The sequence below is a fragment of the Lepisma saccharinum genome, chromosome 9 (genome assembly GCF_977018435.1).
Source record: "Lepisma saccharinum chromosome 9, izLepSacc3.1, whole genome shotgun sequence".
Taxonomy (NCBI): Eukaryota; Metazoa; Arthropoda; class Insecta; order Zygentoma; family Lepismatidae; genus Lepisma; species Lepisma saccharinum.
Window position 1 is genome coordinate 31,853,636 of NC_139237.1, and position 18,808 is coordinate 31,872,443.

Here is an 18,808-nt window from a genome sequence, read left to right on the forward strand (position 1 = left end):
ATAGCTGAATAGTTGGTGTTTTTGCCTTTGGTGTAAATGTGATTCCTGGTGGGAACTCAACACCATAGGCCAATCAAGCAAAGGAAACTTGTTGCACTGGCAATGCGTCACCAAATATGAAAGTTGCTTAGTATACCTTGATTCTCAAAGGATTGGTGTGTTATGAAGTTTAGTTTCATTTAATTTACGACAGTTTAGCTAGAGGTGGTATTTTAAAATTCTTCAAAATTGCTTTAATGTATTCTTCAATACACTTAATTGATAGTCAGATAAATAAAGCTGATGTTACCTAAGAACCTAAAATATCACACCACACAGTTTTAGCATAAAATTAATTAAATCTGTGCAATTGCATAAATTAAAGGATATTTGGACTCAGCAAAAAAATGCTGGTTGGTATTTTGCGCACTCAGTAGTGCACTGCGCACCTTTATTTTGTTATTATTATTTGTATTATGCTTTTAATTTTTTATATTTTCTTTCCTCGTTGGCAAGCCCATCATTTTCTTTCTTCGTTTTTCTTAGTCTTCCGTTTCTTGTCTTTTTCTTCGTCAACACAGAAGACAGAGAGGCTGTACGGCTACCCCAACCCCTGCATTCCAGCGACACCCCAGAATCCAGTATAACCAAACCCCTACATAAGTAACTAAACTTTACGTTTTCATAATTTGGACAAATAATTAATAATCGGATCCTCTATCCATTGCATAGGAATGAAGGGTGGTTATACATGTAATAATAGAGTACTAAAGCTACAACATAGAATTTGTACAGGAACTAAGTTAGGGGTAAATAAAGACACGAGTTGGCAGTTGTGTGTGTTATGTGAAAGGGGGTCTCCAAGAAGAGACTTTTCTTTTCTTTTTTTTGTGCAAAACCCGGAAAATGGAGAGAAACCATGAAAGACGGTTGACCATTGGTCCAAGGGAGGACAGAGGAGCCAAAGGGCGATAGAACTGACAGACTGATTGGCTTTCTCTTCCCTTTTTTTAAAGAAATTTTGTTGGAAGAGAAAAACGTGCGTTTTGGAGGAGTGTGTTGGAGAATCTGACGAGAAGAGGTGGTCAACTGTGTTATAAGTGTGGAAAGGAGAAGAAGGTTTGTTGTTCTCGTACTCCTGTGAGTCTTTTGGTGAAGTGGAAGGAACAAAAGTACAGCGGATGGGAGGACTTATCATCCATTGAGTTGTTGAGTTGTGCTACACCGAGAGAAGATGAGCTTCTACCACCAGAACAATTTCGTGCTCTGCATGCAAGGATAGCTGATCCAGACAGACATGTAAGTTAAGTCAGACTGCAGTAGTGGCTGACAGTAGCACTTTCTACTATCGCCCCTTGTCTCCTAAACCATCATGGACCGAGGAAATATGGAAGATAAGCGTGTGTACCTCCAATTTATTTAAGCTGAATTTTAACGAACTGAACAAACTCACAATACAAATCTTTCATTTTTTTTTCTTTGGCCAATGGGGTTTTATTTTTATGTAAACAAATGGGTGGGAGAGTTGTACCTATTGATTTTGTTTATTTCATTCTAGAATAGATTATAGTATAAATTGACAGCTATTTATTTTCATTATTTTTGCCAAGAATAGTAATAGTAAATGGCAGCTACCCTTTCCCAGTGCCGGGTTGGAGTGGCAGCGGAGAAGAATGAACCCTGGGAGTCTCATGCTCTGAATATTCTTAACCCTTTGCTACCACTCTGCCCAGCACAGTAGCATTCTCTAATAGACTAAGGACTGGTGAAGATAATTACAAATCAATAGATACATATTAGCATAATCAAAATCCCTCCATATTAAAAATCCCCAAAAAATGAGAAATAAGAGAAATCTACATTGCAGAAAAAATGCATATTAATTAATTAATCATCTGAATAACTAAAATATGTAACTAAACTCCGTACCAGCTAACTGTAGACCAGGCAAATGAGAACAAGTCTCTGCACAAGTAGTGACCCAAGATGGCTCCACCATTGAACAGTGACCAAACACACATGGCAAACGGACCGTATTTTTGTCTCCAGGTCCGTCCGATTGGTTTAAGAATTTGTTAGGGAAATTTTAGGGATAAAACTCCAAGAGCAAATTTTGACAGGCCGTGCAGTAAGCACACGGACTAAGGTCTGGACCGTACATCCGCATATGCCATTAAATTTTCGTACACGTACGGGCAGGACCATACGGTTGGCAACGCTGCACTTTCACCACTCGATTTTCCTCCTCCTCCTCTGCTGATATGCATGGCTCTGCTCTACAGTTAGTTGGGACAGGGTATATTGTAATTTGAATTTTGAATTTGTAAATTTTTTATATGCTGTCAATTTCTGTCACTTTTGACTAAGCACAGTGATGATGATGTGTGATGATATGATGAAATTCATGAAGGAGCACTCACAAAAAACAACAGGATTTGAACCTGGGAACTTTGGTGGCCAAATCAAAATTCGACTATTTTTAACATGCTGGGCCACCAAGAAAGCACACGAGTGTAATATATTATATCATATTTATAATAATAAAATCAAAGCTTACCATCCTTCCATTCTCTTGTTGCTGGATTGATTATACCAAACAGCTCATCATTTGTTACAGCTTTTGGATTTAAGTCATTATATATGGGCTTCTTTTTCATATTTTGATATGTTTTAAAGAGACTCTTCCATACTTCTGTTTTGCCTGTCCCAGCATTCCCAATAACAAACACAGAGTGCCTTACTTCTAATAGCTCTTCTAATTGAACAACCTGAAAAAAAATGTTATTTTACTTTTATGAAATACTGCACCAATGATGGAAGAAACACATGTATGATATTATCAAACAATAAATTAGGACTGAGCTGATAATTTTGACAATGTATTGGTATTTGTATTGAAAAGTGTGAGTTGGAATTTATTTACAGATGTTAGCTGATACTTTTTCAGCATTTTGGTCTTTCACTGGGTCTGCAAAAAAGCCATATGACAATTTTGCAGTCTAATTATCCTGGAAGTTATGCAAAATGTGAGGTTTCCATTTATTTTGCACCAAACAAAGGTCAGTTGCCTCATCCCTTTTGTGAAGATCACAAAGGAATTTCTACATTTGCCAGTTTTCTCAGTATTCTGAAGAAAACTGGATTTTGTTATAATATGATAGGTATTTTAATATTCAGATGTAATTCTTAAATGCTTTGACCTTTAAAGTCCCATGGCGCATATGCCGTATTTACCTCTGTCCCAGGCCATTTAAACAAGTTTTGTAAGGTTTAGAAAAAATTGTTATACTACCTTGTGAAAACAAAATTCCCAGACTTTTCCAGGTTTTCCAGACCAAGAACAAAAATTGTCTAGACCAAGTCATTAAGGCAATTAATGTACATGAACATGTATGTACAGTAGCAGCAATTAGGGGAGTGTGTGGTGGGAATTGTCTCCCTACTTTTTGCCTCACCAGTATGCTCTCTTAATGTTATCCCTTATCTACCAAGAAAAAAATAACTGTCCTTAAAATTTTGGCACACCATCAAAGGTGATATATGTAAGAAAATCAGAGCACTTAGATGAAAATTCACACTTAGTCAGAGGCAGCTCGTGGTCTGATTTTAAGGGTGTGCACTTCAAACTTGTGTCCAGAAAAAGTGTTATCAACCCTCTCAAATGCTCGCACACGTTTTTGTGTACATAATGATGCTACATGTATTGGCAATCCAAGTTAAGACCACCTTTTACTGAAAATGAGGCTATGGGAGAGTTTTATTTCATGAAAAATATCAATAAATATTAATATATACATAAATTGGAAATACTTCGGTGAATTTTCTGTCGATCACGAGAAGAGTGATGTTATTTGCTATATATAATTCAACATTCGATAACCTGACAAAATCACTATAAACATAGAAATACCAATCTACAATATTCAATATTATTGTCGATTTCGCTCCACTGATAATAGTGAACGAGCATAATAACATTTGCATATATCAAACAAGCAGGACCAGGTGAATTTTCGGGGCACCGACCTCGAAGGGCCGCCAAACTGAGTATCCTCTTTGATTAGAGGCAAATCCAATTTCTTTCTTTGAATTTATTTTTTAGCTCCACTTTATGCACAGAAAAGCAAATATAGATGACCTACAGTTTAAAGTGGGATCTGAACCACTATGTGCCTTCACCGTGTCCATGGCTATTTGTTATAAAAAGAGTTTGATTTATTCTTGACAAGAATTAATTGAAATTACTGCTGAATAACTTAATAAGTATATTGCAAAATCATGAAGCAATTTAAACTAAGATTTTTTTGTTGTTTTGATGTCATTATGTAGATATTAATTAAACCCATACCTACGATAAACGTGTTCTTCAACAGTATTAAAGTATTTTTAAAATATAGCTATTACATTTCGTCATAAAAACTGTAAATATATAACATGGTTATGATTTATGTTGGAGCAAGGTGGAATGTAGGGGGTGCCAAAATTCCACCTTGTCCGGGTGAAAATTTTATCTCTCCGCATGACAGTTCAGTACGGTGACAACTGTATGAGTCGATCACAAGTGTACATTGCTCAAGTGGAGGACTTGATACGGGAGAAAATGCATATTACCGTCAGTGAAATTGCTTCCCAGATGGAAATAAGTGTAGGATCAGCCCACCATATCAGTCATGACATACTGAGGTTCAGGAAAGTGTGTGAGTTCTGAAACAATTGACACCGGAAATGAAGGAGAGACGTGTTGATGTGTGCAGGGAGCTTTTGTGCTGTAATGAAGCTGACGGTGAGGCATTTCTTCATCGTATTGTCACTGGAGATGAAAGTTGGGTTCATTTCTATGAACCAGAATGTAAGAGAACAACAATGGAATGGCGACATCCTTCGTCTCCCAGACTGAAGAAGGTGCATGCTCAACAGAGTGCCGGAAAGGTCATGTTAAGTTTGTTTTGGGATCACAAGGGACCAATTCTTGAGCATTGCATGCCCAGAGGTCATAATGTAAACAGTACCACATACTTCAACTTTTTGCACGAAAAACTGAAACCAGCCATTCTGCAGAGACGACGTGCTCTGGTGTCCTCTGGTGTGCTTTTGCTCCATGACAATGCGAGACCACACACTGACAGTGTCACATTTGTCTACCATCGAGGACCTAAAATTTGAGTGCTTACCCCACCCTCCATATTCGCCCGATCTCACACCTGCAGATTTTCACACCTTTGACCCACTGAAAGATGGACTAAGTGGATTGAGGTTCCAGAATGACGACAAAGTCCAGTCAGTGGTGCATGAGTGGTTATGAACGCATTAAAAAAAGAAAAATTTCCTGTGGGATCAGTGCCCTTATCAAGTGCTGGCATACGTGCATTGAAGTAGGGAAGGAATATGTTGAAACAGAGAACTGTAGTTCTTTTCGTGCTTGTAATAAATATTTGTTACAACATATCGTAATGTTCTCTGAGGAACGGGGGATCAAACCAAGAACCTTAACCATTGAGGTGGGTGATGTAGCTCACTTATCATTCATCCTTGCGCATGGAGCAACTCACTGCTCAATGTGAGCCTAATGGTAAAGAGCAGAAGGTACTGAACTATTCACACTTGGAAATGGCAAAACACAAGCATTTGAATTTATGCCTTCAAGTCTAGATCAACATGGTTGGAATAGGATAATACCTGCCTGTCTGATGATGAAGAAGTTCCTGTAGAAGACTCTCAGAATAGGTCTGTACTGGCTCGCTCAATCTCCCCAGTTCCTTCTCGCTTCAAGACTCAAGACAAAAGACCCCACATTGCTCAATGTTCTCTAACTTATCCCTTCGTCCAATCCCCTGGTCATTGGCCTTGCTATTTCCGGGTGATCAGCACCTTAGCTCCACTAGACCAGGAAGATTGGTTAATTCCTGACATGGCATTGTTTGAATACCTGAGAACAACGGCTGGTGATAGAGGTTAACTTCTGGCTTGCAAGAAAAATCAATTTAGAGGAGATTGATACGATATTTCCGGTTATATATTGAGTGAGCCAGGTATTATAATCTTCAAGTGTTAGTATTGGTATCAGTAAGAATTGGTAAGGGTATTGACATCAATATGGATATCAAACCAGTGTTCTTGGCTCAGCCTGCAATAAATATATGTTCCATAATTATCCCAATAAACTGCTGATAGCAAGTAATTTTTATATTGTAGGAATGGACCGATATGAATTTTTTGCTGATTACACTGTGCGACAATGAAAATTGCCGCAGAACAAAAACATGTGATTCCTATGGAATTCAGTGCCCTGATGACGATAGTGAAAACGATTTTTCACTATTGCATAAACTTTTCTCTGGAAACACAATTTTATCAGCACACAACTGCATGTTATCAGCCCAGCCTGTTACTAGGGCTTGTAGCGATTTATTGCTATTTATATCACTAAATCATACAACTTCCAACTCTGCATGTTCGAAAGTGCTGCACTCAAAATACGAGATAAATAAGACTCATCATGTAATTCCCTGACCTTCCGAGAGATGGCACCACTGACTTATTTGCGAGATATTTTTGACGTAATCACGCGATCTGGAACTCTGACGTAACAGGAAGTGAAAGTAGCGTGGGTATGTACGTTTTGCACAGAAACAGTTGTGTCTTGTTCTTGGTATCGTCGACAGTGGTTATTCACGCGCTCATCTGCAAACGTTGCTCAGGACGTAGTTTGAACTTGATCGTGTGGACTTGCTCTTGTTTGAAGGTAAATCACGATGCTTCGATACAAAATAGACATTGCAACATTTCTAAAATATGGTACTATACCTGCCGCAAAATTAGTTTGGTATTGAGAGCTGAAGGAACACGCGTAACGGTGTTGCAATATCATGCGGTGCGGTACGGTACAGTACGGTACGCAGGGCAGCCGTCTGACGCTGTGTCGAGGAAAACGTGTTATGAAAAGGAACAACAATGATGAGATGTGTTATTGTTTTTCGAGGGAAACGGGATAACAACGATGACAACAACAATGATGAAATGTGTTATTGTTTTCCCTCTTCATTTCCATTTCCCTTACAACATGAACGAATTAACGAAACGAGCATTGTTTACAGGTGACCTTTTCAATCCATTCTGACAATACTGAATATATACACTTGCAATAACCATTTCTTTCTGAAGTTGTCATTAAATTCTGCCCATCTTTCAATTAGACCGCAAATGAATTGCACGAAGTCCACTTGGTGAGGCATCTGACTTTCACGCGGGAGACCAGCGGTGGTTTGTGGAACTTTCTCAAATATCCCGAGTGTCTCCGGGGTCGACTCAGCCCAAGTGAGTACCTGGGGCAAACCTGGGTGGGGTAAAGGCGGTTGGTGAACCACTTCACCTCATCACCTCCATAATATGGTCGAGGTCGAGAATGTGTGGAGCCCTACCTCCACATCCCCATATGCCTCCATACTTTACTTTATTTTGCGTCCATTAAGTTTTTTGTATGAGAATCCCAGAGATTTTATGACTGTCCTTAAAGATGTTTCCCCACCTTGAAAAAGTCCCGAATCTTTCAATGAATCATGCAATTTCCCAACAGTGGGATGATATTTCCTTATAAAATAAGAGTAAATATGGAGACGAATAGAGTCTTGCTGAAAGGTATCTAAATTTCTACCACATTATATTTTTCTTTCCCTATGGTTGTTCTTAGACACGCTGACAGCAGCAGCAGTCCTGTCCAGAACTTTATTTACAGAAATGATTGGACCCCCATTGTTTTTCTCTTGCTCAAATTATTTGCACTCAGAACAAACCATCTCCCGCGTTTGGCCTTTGAGAGGAATTCCTTTTTCTTTTAGTGCATGGCCTCTTTCTTGAGTATTGTCTCCTGTGCTTGACATTCTTCACACAAGCACACGACACATTCAAGCAGAACTCAGAAAATTATGTACAAAAAAATAACACACTAAAACAACATGCTATATACAACAAAGAATACTCTAAATTCAGTGAACACTAAACAAACGGACTGGTTAAAATATCACAGCAACGCAACAAACACACACGTTCTCCCCCAACAACATGAAATCTGATTGCAGGAAGAATCGCCCGATAAGCGGCAACACCGAGATAAATGTTTTCTGTTGCTAGGTAACCAGGGCTTGGGTGAAGCACTGGGAAGATTTTGATTGGCTCGCATGCCAGCAACCCACTCTCCCGCAGTGACGTAGACCCGCTTTCTCCACGTGCTTCGCAAGTGACAATACCAAACTAATTTTGCGGCAGGTATAGTTGGTGAATTGAAATATCGAAAGGAACACGCCATTTAACAATTTGTTGCAGGCAGTGATATTGGTAATGGAGAAACGAGGTACTTCACTCTTATGACGAGGTACATACACCCATTTGGATTGGTTTCCAAAAGTGAAGGAAGTCGTCCCTTTCAGAACCTTAAAGTTTTACGATGCATAAACGAAGGTAGGCAAGTGATCTTGTTATTTTGGTGAATTTAGTGCGAGTGAAAATGCTGAGATTTTGACTCTACAAAAGCTACGCGTTTGACGTAACATTTGTGTAAAAGTGGTGAAAATAGGTATTTTATCAGTAGAGAAGATCTATCTTACCTCAATATAAATGATTGCTAAAGAAACGATAGAATAGAAACTTGTAAATGTTCCGAAGCCGTAACTTAAATGCAGCGTATCATAAAATAAATGGTTATGTCACGTGCTGACGATGAACCATGTCTAGTTTGAACATAAAGATGGAAGTTTAAATGGTGATCTTAATGCGTGTGTGCAATACTGTTGGTAATTGCAATTTATTTGCATGTTTTTGGAAAAACTTGTATGATTTTTGCAAAACATGTCACAAAGAGTTATTTGAACTAATCACGACGAAGTATCGTTTCACTTCAGCTGGCCCCCTTTATTTTTACGTTCCAACAATTACTGGCAAATTGTGTAACGTTAGTTAAATTACTTACTTCGGATGAGCATCTAGGGTACCTTCGACAAAAAAAAAAAAAAAATAATGTTGATGTAAATTTGTCACCGGCTTCTTAGTACGAATTTTTGCCGTTTAGGAAATCTATGATGATGATGATTTGAAAGATTAAATTTATTGGATTTTGTGTTCATCGCAAAACAGTTGAAGTATAGATATGAAGGCAAGCTAACAAAATTGTAGATTTACCAACTTTTGCTGATTTCGAAAATTTGTACTTTTATTGAATAGATGCCTAAGGTTATTTGAATCGCAAATACAAGCATAGTAATAAACGTGATAAAATTGTCTATCAAATTGTATCTAGTCAGCATCTAAAGTGACGTAATTTGTTGTTTGATTTATATTTGCCAACAATATATTAAATATTATGAAGAATGTTGTTTATGATTTACACGACGTAATCTTGTTATTGTAATTAGGAAAAAGGTAATATTTGTTTTTTTGTTAACTTTCAATATTGAATAAATTGCGTGATTGAATTGTAAAAAATTTGATATTTGAGTTTATCTTCATTTATGCTAAATTTTCCCTTATCACTATATGCTTGATGAAAACAAAAGAATAGTAAAAAAGGCATTTGTAGTTAGAAATAATTGTAGTTCTTGGTGAAGGTAAATAAATTGAGATTACCATAAGGTATACTGTAGCGTGTAACGCATTTTGGAAATGCGTTGCAGTATATTGTACGACGTTCTTAATTTTCAGGATCAACTTGTAAATGGCAATATTCTTGTTTATCCCCAAATTGACATTAGGAATTGTGAAGTTCTTAGGTAACTTTGAAGTGTCGCGAACAACGTGACAATAACCTCCACCCAATTGATTTTGTAGGTTCTACCAAGGTGCTTAAATCAGACCATGGCCTTTGAGGTAGCAGAATTAACGATCCAGCCCAGTCACGACTTTTAAAATAAAAGCACCTTGCAAACTTGAATGTTACAGGCTTGACATTGCATAGGAGAAGGGTTGGAGAGGGAAGGGATAGATAGCCACTAGGTTGTGGTATAGTGAAGTTGCAGTTATATGCATCAGTCAGTTGCTAGTAGGATCAAGCAGTGTCTGTTCCTGCAGTGTGTGTTGTGCAAATCCTCTTACGTGAAGAATGCTGTTTATGCGTGTTCGCGTGTTTCTTGTGTTCAGCAATGTCTAGGATGTAAGTTAATTCACCAGACCTCTTCTGTTATGTGTGTGGTGAGTTTACGATGAAGTCGCAAAGACATCCCATTTCTCTGCTCATCAAAGAGGCATACGAGTTGTATTTTGAATCAAAGGTAGATGAGGGTAAGTGTTGGGCACCACAGAACTGTTGCTCACGTTGCTCCCGCTATTTAAGAGGTTGGTTGCATGGAACCCACCCATCTATGCCATTTGCCATACCACAGTTGTGGAAGAAACCTAGAGACCAAATAATAGATTGCTACTTTTGTTAACGAAAGTAACAGGAATCTCAAGTAAATCAAAACACACAGTTTCATATCCAAATTTGGAATCTGCAATGCGTCCAGTTCTGCATTCTGATTCTCTCCCAGTTCCAAAACAACCAGTGGAATGGACACTGGAAGATGAAACAGACGATGGTAGTGATCACGAAGATCTTGATTACATGCCATCTACATCACAGCCCCAACCACAGCCATTGTCACAGGCAGAATTGAACGATCTTGTAAGAGATCGGAATCTTTAAAAAAGGCAAGCAGAATTACTTGGGTCTCGTCTTCAAGAAAAAACCTGCTACAACCAAACACTAGTATATCATTCCGTACACGACAGCTTGGTCTTTCCACTTTTTTCTCAATGGCAGAGAGTCTAGTATATTGTAATGACATAAATGGGCTGTTTACAGAATTTGGAATGATTCACAATCTGGAAAAAATGGTGCATATTCATAGATTCCTCAAAAACTAGTCTCAAAGCTGTTCTCTTGCATAACAGAAACAATATACCTTCGATAACAGTGGCCCATTCCGTTCAGTTAAAAGAAACCTACGAGAACATGAGACTACTTCTGAAGTATATTGGCTATTCGAACCACAAATGGAAAATCTGTGGTGATCACAAAGTTCTGGGGCTTGTGCTGGGAATGCAGACTGGTTACACAAACTATTGCTGTTTCTTGTGTCACTGGAACAGTAGGGCAAGGAAAGACCATTATGTAGTGAAACAGTGGCCATTGAGAGAAAGCTTCAATCAGGGTGAAAAAAATGTGTTGCATGAACCCCTTGTTGACAAAGACAGTGTGCTGTTACCACCACTCCATCTGAAATTGGACTTCATGCAGAATTTTGTGAAAGCAATGGACAAACATGGCAGGGGTTTTCAATTTTTACTGTCCAAATTTCCTGCGATTAGTACTGCAAAAATTAAAGAAGGTATTTTCATTGGGCATCAGATTCCTGACTTGATGAAAGACATAACCTTTGAAAAGTTGCTGACAGATACTGAGAAGGAGCATGTCTTGTCTTCAAAGATGTATGCACAATTTCTTGGGTAACGTCAGGTCTGACAATTACAGGGAACTGGCGGAACACATGCTGGACTGTTACAAGGCTATGGGGTGCAACATGTCTTTGAAAATACGTACATTTCCTGCATTCTCATTTGGATTTTTTCCCACCTAATCTCGGAGATGTGAGTGACCAAAATGGTGAGCGATTTCATCAAGATATCGCTGACATGGAAAGGCGATATATGGGAAGATGGTCACGAAACCTTTTGGCAGATTACTGCTGGTCACTCCTACAAGAAGTTTCACCATCCACCCACAAACGGAAAGTTTTCAGGACATGTTTCTAACTTGTAGGTACATTTCAAGCTTTTTGCAGCTTTCTCGTACTTTCTTTTATGTTTTGTAATACAAACAATTAATTTTGTTCCATGATCTGTATTTTATCCAGCTACAGGTTCCTCCTGTACTGTAATGGAGTCGTTAACAAGTGTCGCAAAAGTTGCTACTTTGTTTTTCATGAATTACAATATATTGCTAACTACATGAAATATATGCTAAGTGGTATATGTGGCATATCTTTTCTAGAAAAATTGGAACGTGATGGAACATTTCTGATTTCATTTTCGTAATCAGTGAATTTGATTTAGTAAAGAAAACCTTCTTTCATCTCGCAGCAAGACACAAAGTTCAAATTTGTTGCACTGTGTTACCAATAAACTACCAATACAAATTTTACTGATAGAAAATGAAGAACATAATTCTAACCTCCTTAATCAATGTGTATAACCAGGAAATTGTAACGGAATTTGCTTTTGAAAGAGAAATTATATTTAAAGATTTATTTCCAGAAATAATTAAATTTAACATGCATATTTATATTCACAAAAATATCAACAAATGACACTCTTCTGCAGGTATGTTAAATGTCCAGTCTTTTAAATAAATTAAATTCTGGTCCAGGAGAGAAAATCAGCATGCATAAATGGGTTCTGGACAGTAAATACCCTTTTCATCTGGAAAGTATTTCAGTTCAGTCCAGGAACCTTTCTTTTCATCAATTTGAATGTGGTCTAGGAACCTTTTTTCTGGATAAATTTAAATACGTACAGGAACCTTTTTTCCATATGTATTTAAATATGGTCCAGGAACCTTCATTCAAGATCAATTTAAATACAGTCCAGGGATCCATTTTTCTGGATCAATTTAAATGGGGCCCAGGAACCTTTTTATCTGGATCAAGTTCCATATTGAAATGAAAGAATATGCAACTTGGACCAAATTTAAATTGTGTGAGAAAAGAAGGGTCCTGTTACAGATCCCATTAGAATGTATGGGTTCTTGCCTCTTTAACAATGCCAGGGTTGGGGAGCGATGAAGTTCACAAACTTTAAATAAATCCAATTTCCATCCGGGAGAGAAAATCAGAAAGTGTAAATGGATTCTGGACCATTGAGAATTTTTTATGTTTAAAGTATTTCAATTTGGTCTTTTTCCAGATGAATTTAAATACAGTCCTGGAACCTTTGTTTTTGTATGAATTTAAATACGGTCCAGGAACCCTTTTTCCAGATCAATTTAAATATGGTCCAATTAAACAATATGCAACTTGGACCGAATTTAAATTGTGCAAGAAAAAAAGGTTCTGGTCCTGTTGCAGAATCCAATAGAACCTATTGGAATTTATGGATTCCTATACCTTTAGCAACCCTGCTATTCTGTATTAAATTATATGCTATATATAAGACATATCAGATAAACCAATACACCAATATAACTCTATCAGCCAATACTGATTGAGTACCAATTAACCCTTCAGCGGATATGCACAGAAATACAAATATCACAGCCAATGTATAATTTCTTACCCTTTTTTGAAAAATAATTTCCCTGTTACTGTGTGCAGTATAGATGTCAGAGACTTTGTACCAATACAAAATACTATGTTTTACAATATAACTTACAAAAAGTACATGTAACCTTCTTCAAAAATAAGTGTTACATCTCTCCCCCATTACCCACCCAAAATTGAAGAATCTGTATAAAAAAATGTTTAGTTCATTCTCTCTTTATTTTCGTAACTATTTAGTGAGTAATGGATAATGATGCCAATAAGGCATCATTCTGAGTTACCATTCAATCAGTGTTGCAGACCTAAAACAATTTCAATATGAGCAGAAACAATAAAAATTAACACTCAACTTGGTGATTGTATCAAATGAACAAATGCACAGCACACACACCACATGGACAAGCAGAGGCAAAAACAAAGAAATAGCACTTATACTACCATCAAGTGGACAAGTTATGAATCAAAATATCAAATGTTTGCAGTAAAACAATCAGGAAACAATTCGGAAACAGGTATGGACTTCCATAAACATACAACAACTAAGAATGCATATTTACTTTATCTGCCATTTGTACACAATAGGCGTATATGTAGATATATGTTCTCTGTGTCAATGGCATGGTATGTCAACCCACCTGGTTCAAGTCCTGGTCAAGCCTGCATTTCTTGCTTAACCTTTGGAAGTCCGAGCAGGTTTTCGAAAATAATCCCTCACTGACTAAAACCTTTGCACGCGATTTTTAATTTTTACTTATTTCAGAAAATTGTTATATCTCAGAGACTATTTGAGCAATCTACTTGGGGTAACTTTTGGTTTGCAGCTAGAACATCAGGGCATGCAACCGTGCAGGAATCAAAACACCAAAGCCAATAAGAGGAGTTGGGTGGGCCGCAGCCCCCAACTTTCAATGAAAAAAAAATCATAAAAATGGGGAGTTTTTTCACATATTTTATATTCCTGCACCTAGGAACATGAAATGACTTTCATTCGGTTGAGAAAGGACCATTCTTTGAAAATAAGGCTAAAGTTTGCCTCCCCTTCCAAAAATAGTGGGGGAAGAGGAGGCAAACTCCCCATTTTTATGATTTTTTTCATTGAAAGTTGGAGGCTGCAGCCCACCCAACCCCTCTTATTGACCTTGGCGTTTTGTTTCTTGCATGTTTGCATGCCCAGATGTTTTAACGGCAAAACAAAAGTTACCCGAAGTAGATTGGTCAAATAGTCTACGAGTTATAACATTTTTTGTCAAATAAGTGTACAAATTTAAAATTCGCGCCAGCTTCCATACGTAACTTTGTGGACCATTGTTGGATGACACCTATATTTTTGATGGTTTACTAGTGGATCATTGGCCAACTAAAGTTTAAATGTCTATGTAAGAAACACTTGGCAGACACTAGTCCAAAATTTAGTACAGGAAATTTAGTGATCAATTGTAGTGCCAATATAATTTTCAGACCTTTCAAATTTTATACAGTATTTTAAAGTCCTAATTTTCATCTTTCATAGTGCTTATTTGCCTGCTTATTTAAGATGTCTCAAGCCATAGTGTAAATTTGTTTTAAGTCCACCTTATGCACAAAAAGGCTGATCATGACTGGACCTATAGTTTAAAATGGTTTCTGAATCACTATGCCATCCGGAAGGGCCTAGATGTTTTACTGCTTATAAAGAATAATACTAATTTATTTTTGCAGTGCTATCCAAGCCAAAGGTGTAAAAATACAGTGTTCTTCCACATAACACACTCACATAATAACTATTTTGCTACATATATTTTGTTACAAAACGGTAATTTTGCCTGTAGTATTATATGGATGTGAAACTTGGTCCCTTACATTGAAAGAGGAACATAAATTGAGAGTATTTGAAAATAAGATCCTTAGGAAAATCTTTGGACCTAAAAGGGATGAGGAAACAGGTGAGTGGAGAAGGTTAGATAATTTAGAACTACATAATTTGTATTCATGTCCAGATATTATTAGAATAATTAAATCAAGAAGACTTAGGTGGGCAGGCCATGTGGCACGAATGGGAGAGGAAAGAGGAGTTTACAGGATTCTTGTTGGGAAACCTGATGGTAAGAGACCTGTAGGAAGGCCAAGACGAAGATGGAGGGACAACGTTGAGATGGACCTAAGGGAAATCGGTAGGGATGGAAAAGAGTATATAGAACTTGCTCAAGATAGGGAAAGATGGAAGGCCTGTGTTCCTGCAGCCATGAACCTTCGGGTTTAAGAAGGCTAGAGAGTTAGTTAGTACATATAAACAAAGGTAAATTCTAATCTTTGAATTAATTATGCTGTGGATTTATGCAGAATGCAATTCCTTACCTATTGCTTCTTGACACCATTTTAAATTATTTCACTAGCCTTACATTGGACTTCCTTCATGTTCTTATTTCCAGTTTCACATGTTTCATCAATCCACAAAGTAATGTTCACAAATTCTACTCCTGTTAATAACTAACCTTTAATATAAAATTGTCTTCAGGTTGAAGCTTCAAATCCATCGCAGCCTGCTTCACTGTTTTCTCAAATTCAACATCCCTCTTGCGGGGCACATCCAACGCAGGGAACAGGTCACCAATAAGACCCATGAAGACTGGAACATCATCAGTGACAATTTTGGGAACATTGAAATCTCTTAAGGCTCTCATTAGCACCTGCTCCTCAGGTCTGCCAGGGTCACCTCTCTATTGGAAGAAGGGGGGAAAAGAAAAGCATACAAAACTAAGGGCTAAGCTGATACTGATGTATCAATGTAGGAAAGAACCAGTTAGAATTTATTTACTGATACCGGCTGATACTTTTCTGGCATTTTGGTCTTTCACGAGGTCCACAAAAAAACAGCATCACACTTTCACAATCTAATTATCCTTTAAATTATGCAACATTCAAATTTCCCACTTATTGTGCTTACCTAAAACTGAATACAGTAGAACGTCGTCTATCCGCATTAATTGGGACCAAAGGTTATGTGGATAACAATTTTTGCGAATAACAAACATGTGTTTATTTAACAAAGAGAGGCACGTACAGTACAGGTTTATTTTATTCATACAGTACACAGTACTACATACGTATACAGTACAAGAAAACAAAAGACATGAGAAAATGAGAAAACACTCGTAATATACGTACAGTACATGCCTAAATTACAGTACTGTACCTGTACTGTGTTATTTATGTGCATTTTGAGTGTGGCGGATAACTGATGTTGCGGATAATTGATGTGCGGATAAACGATGTTCTACTGTATTGTGATTACATAACAGGTATTTAAATTTTTCAATATATGAAACGAAAATTCTTGATAAATTAATGCATATAACTGCATTTACACACTAATATTAATCACTATTTTTAACAACTTTTAATTGTTACAATTTTGAAGCATCAGTATTGTATCAATGGGAAGCAGTAAGTGCATAGCCATCTGCATGGGTATCTATTGAAGTGAAATTAACTTAGTCCTAATATTATTGTAAATTCGCTTATGGAGATTCAGATGTTCAACCAAAAAAATAAAAAAAATATGATCAATGTAAACCTGATTAGAATTCGGATGTTTCTCTCCCCATTTGTAAACAATGTTTAGCGATTATTTTGTCAAAGCAAATTTGATGATTTTTACATTTTTTTAAAAAATAAATTCCTTGAGCCTTTTGCAATGCCAGGGTGGCTACAAACAAGCAGAAATGAAATTCCCTGACTTTTCCAGGTTTTCCAGGACAAAATTTAAATTTTTCCCTGACAATTACAAACTAAACTAAATCGATGTTTTTGCAAATGGAAATAATAAACTCATACAGATCCATGTATGGTTTTGTTAAGTACCAATATTATCTTCTATGAAATTGACTTAATTTCTCTATTCTCTATGATTTGAATTCAAACTGCAAAATAGTGAATTTGGAAAATTATTACAATTCACAAGCTAGGGAAGGATTACGGAATGTTGTCATACGCAGTAAGTTTAAAATAAAATACTTGATTATTTTTAAAGTTACGACTAAATGAGATTAGAGTGAAGAGTGATTGATTAAGAAATACAATTTGTAATTTATCAGTCTCCTTATACATTTTCGTTATTATATGTTGATATTTCCCTGAGGTTTGGAACCCTCTGCTTGCAAGAACCCTGAGTGCAGACTCATTTTTCAATGCATAACGCTACTTTTCTCTTCTCTGTAAAGCAAACAACTTAACTCTTGCATATAAGTGAAACAATTGAATCGAACAAAATAAAGTGTCATATTTCCTTACATTATCAATGGGATTTCTGCTTCAGTACAGTATATCCAAGTGAAGTACTGTAAAACTGACAACATGCAGTTATACCATTAATGCTGACGAAAAGGGTATGTAGGTATTAGAAATTTAACGCAAGCAATTTATAGAATTTCATTGTATAGGTACCTGACTTAGCTAACCACACATTAAAACTGAAACACTCTAATAATAAAAGCTTCTGAAAGTTCATATGCGAGGGGCATCCTGAAAAATGGTCCCTATACGCAGCACTAGTGGTCGGAGAGCGACACGCACACATGCAGGCAGGAAGAAGTAGTGGCATGTAGCTGTAATCTGGTACAGTTGCAATGCAGCCGTTTTAGGAAAGTTCTAGGTTAAAGATTTCAGCTCTCATACAGTCTCCACCGACTGCGATGTTGCCTACGTGTAGTAATAAGATTCTTGCAGGCTCAGAATTTGGCACAGAGCCACCAGCAATCGTGTGATGTGTGCAGACCAGATATCGTGAATGATAGTATGGTCAGACGATGGTGCAGACAATTCACGAAGGCCAATCGAATGTGCACAACCCCATACAGCTGAGTACACGCGGGTGTTCCATCACTTCAGGTGAGAGATTTTATACCACTTTCTGTACAGCCCTGGCCTTGAATGTACAGACTTTCATCTCTTTGTCTAACTGAAGAGGTCTCTGGCAGGGCAAGGATTTTACAGCTACACTGCGGTAGACATAGTTCCAGACTTTGCTGTCAGACACATATACCATGGGCAAACAAAATTTAGTGCCATGCTACAACAAATGCCAGAACAACGGTGGTGATTATGCCGAAAATTAGGTTAGGAATCACTGTTACTAATGCAATAACTTACAACTGATATTCTTGTTTTATTTATAACCTTGATATTTTGTTACTTTTTTCAAATTGGTGTAATTTTTTTTTTACTATAACGTGTTATTTTTTCCAAAATTCACATTTTCATTTTAGAGCATTTTCTGGCAAATATCTGAAATTATACCTTCATGGTGTTTTAAAACTACTGTTTCAAATTGTAAGTCACATGGCTTACACCTCTTCGTGAGAGTTTGATATCTTGAAAGTTATTTTGGGAAAGTTATTTTCCATACCCCTTTTTCTAATTTTAAGGTATGGATTTTAGATAATGGAAATTTCCCAGTATATACTGAAGGGTGCATAATGACCGTAAGTGGCGAGGCACCCAAAAAATTAAAATCAATCAATCTCATGTGACCAATACCGATATATTATGGCATCAAAAATTGGCATTGTATT

General features: G+C 37.1%; 1 protein-coding gene across 2 annotated transcripts in view; it reads right to left on the reverse strand.

Moving 5' to 3' along the window:
- Positions 1-18,808, reverse strand: part of Dhc93AB (Dynein heavy chain at 93AB) — a 584,738-nt gene that overhangs the window by 260,481 nt on the left and 305,449 nt on the right. For both annotated transcript variants that reach the window (XM_083127975.1, XM_083127974.1), the window contains 2 exons: positions 15,731-15,955; positions 2,537-2,747 (listed from right to left, as the gene is read on the reverse strand). In XM_083127975.1, the coding sequence (XP_082984101.1) occupies positions 2,537-2,747; positions 15,731-15,955 (436 nt within the window). The remainder of the gene's footprint in view (positions 1-2,536; positions 2,748-15,730; positions 15,956-18,808) is intronic.